This window comes from Plectropomus leopardus, unplaced genomic scaffold, assembly GCF_008729295.1.
Source record: "Plectropomus leopardus isolate mb unplaced genomic scaffold, YSFRI_Pleo_2.0 unplaced_scaffold18889, whole genome shotgun sequence".
Lineage (NCBI taxonomy): Eukaryota > Metazoa > Chordata > Actinopteri > Perciformes > Serranidae > Plectropomus > Plectropomus leopardus.
Genome location: NW_024620373.1, coordinates 1 through 1,603, shown reverse-complemented (window position 1 = coordinate 1,603; position 1,603 = coordinate 1). Strand labels below are relative to the sequence as shown.

At 33.9% G+C, this 1,603-nt stretch overlaps 1 protein-coding gene across 1 annotated transcript; it reads right to left on the bottom strand.

Annotated features, from left to right (window-relative positions):
• Positions 1-476: 476 nt before the first annotated feature.
• Positions 477-1,193, bottom strand: LOC121965171 (caM kinase-like vesicle-associated protein; the record flags this gene model as incomplete). The annotated part of the gene is made up of 4 exons (XM_042515329.1): positions 477-564; positions 677-755; positions 886-1,016; positions 1,118-1,193. Coding segments are annotated over 4 exons (374 nt in total), but the record flags the coding sequence as incomplete, so codon positions are not given.
• Positions 1,194-1,603: the final 410 nt, after the last annotated feature.

The following is a 1,603-nucleotide window of genomic DNA, read 5'->3' as shown; positions in this document are numbered from 1 at the left end:
AAGTAAAAGTACTAAAACTGCACTGTAAAAATACTCCGTGACAAGTAAAATTTATTTAAGTTAAGGTAATTAAGTGCAATCAACAAAATGTACTTCAAGTATGAAAATAAAAAATAATCATCAAAAACTTAAAATTATTCAAAATAAATGATGATTGCATTAATTTTCTGTCAACTGCCTAATTGATTAACAGACTACTTGCTAACTTTTGGGTAATTTGATTTACAACTAAACGTCATATTTATAAACTTCTCTCATGTTTTCTATGCAAAAATCTTAACTTGTAAATTAACCAGTAACTAAAGCTTCCAGATAAATGAAGTTAAGTAAAAAGTACAATATATCCAGTGAAATGTGGAATAGAAGTATTAAGTGATGTGAAAACAGGAGACATAGGTCATAGACATTATAACCACATTTTATAAAAGTAAGGATATAAACATGCATTGACATTTTAGGTATATAATAAGTAATACCTTCCACTTTGCTCTGGCAAAGTTCTTTTCTATTTGTGCACAAACGCCATCCTTGATGTTCTTGTCTGAGGCAGCATTTCCAGAAATCCTGAGAGAAGAAACAAAATAATTTTTTTCATTAACACAAATATAACAACATGCTGGAAAATAAGTTTGGTTGGTGTGAACACAATTTATATTTGATTAACTTTATTTTTTACCATTCATGGGCAATAGCTTCCTGGGCAGTCAGACGCTGATCTTGGTCCACTTCCATCAAGGATGCCACTAAGTTTTTGGCTACATACAAACAAACAAAAATGACAACAATGAACATGGCTTTCCAAAATTCTGATTTTAAACATACCAGCAGTAGAATGCAAAATACGACTGCACGCGTATGCATTTTAATAAAGTGATTCTGTCTCACCAGAATCTGAGATGTCATCCCAATATGGTGAATCAAATTCATAGTCCCCTGACAAAATCTTTAGGAAAAGATTCTTATCACGATCATCATCTTCATCTGCATCATCATAGAAAGGAGGGTTTCCAGACAAACTGTGAGTTGGAAGAAAAGAACAGTATAGGATGAAACACATTTTGTTAACGTTACTTAAATATAATCAGAAAATTACTGTGGTATATTTATGAGTGCTTACAGTATATACATGGCGACACCGATGGCCCAACAGTCCACAGGTCGTCCATATCTCTGCCTCCCAACCACCTCAGGAGCTGCAGGCAAAAACAAGCGTTTAGTATCTTTATGCTGTAGCTTTACACCAGTGATACTCAACTTTAGGCCCATGAGCCGATAGGGTGGCGGGTGGCTGCCTTCCATTTTCTAACTCTAATTCACAATGAGAGTAAACGGATTCACACTATGAAAGTATGTTGGAAGTAAATAAGATCCAGAGTGCATAATAAAAGCATAAACATGGAGCTTGTCTATCAAGAGAAAAAGTGAAAAAATACCAATAACAAAGTTCTTTTAAAAAACTGCATGTAAACGCAAAGATTTTGATACGCTCTCTAATAACAGCTGGAGTTCATCTCCTCACAGCTCACACTCTGGCTTTTTATTTACTCTATTTACTCTTCTCCATGGGTTTTAGGGTTTTTTGTTTGATTGTTTTTGTTTTTTG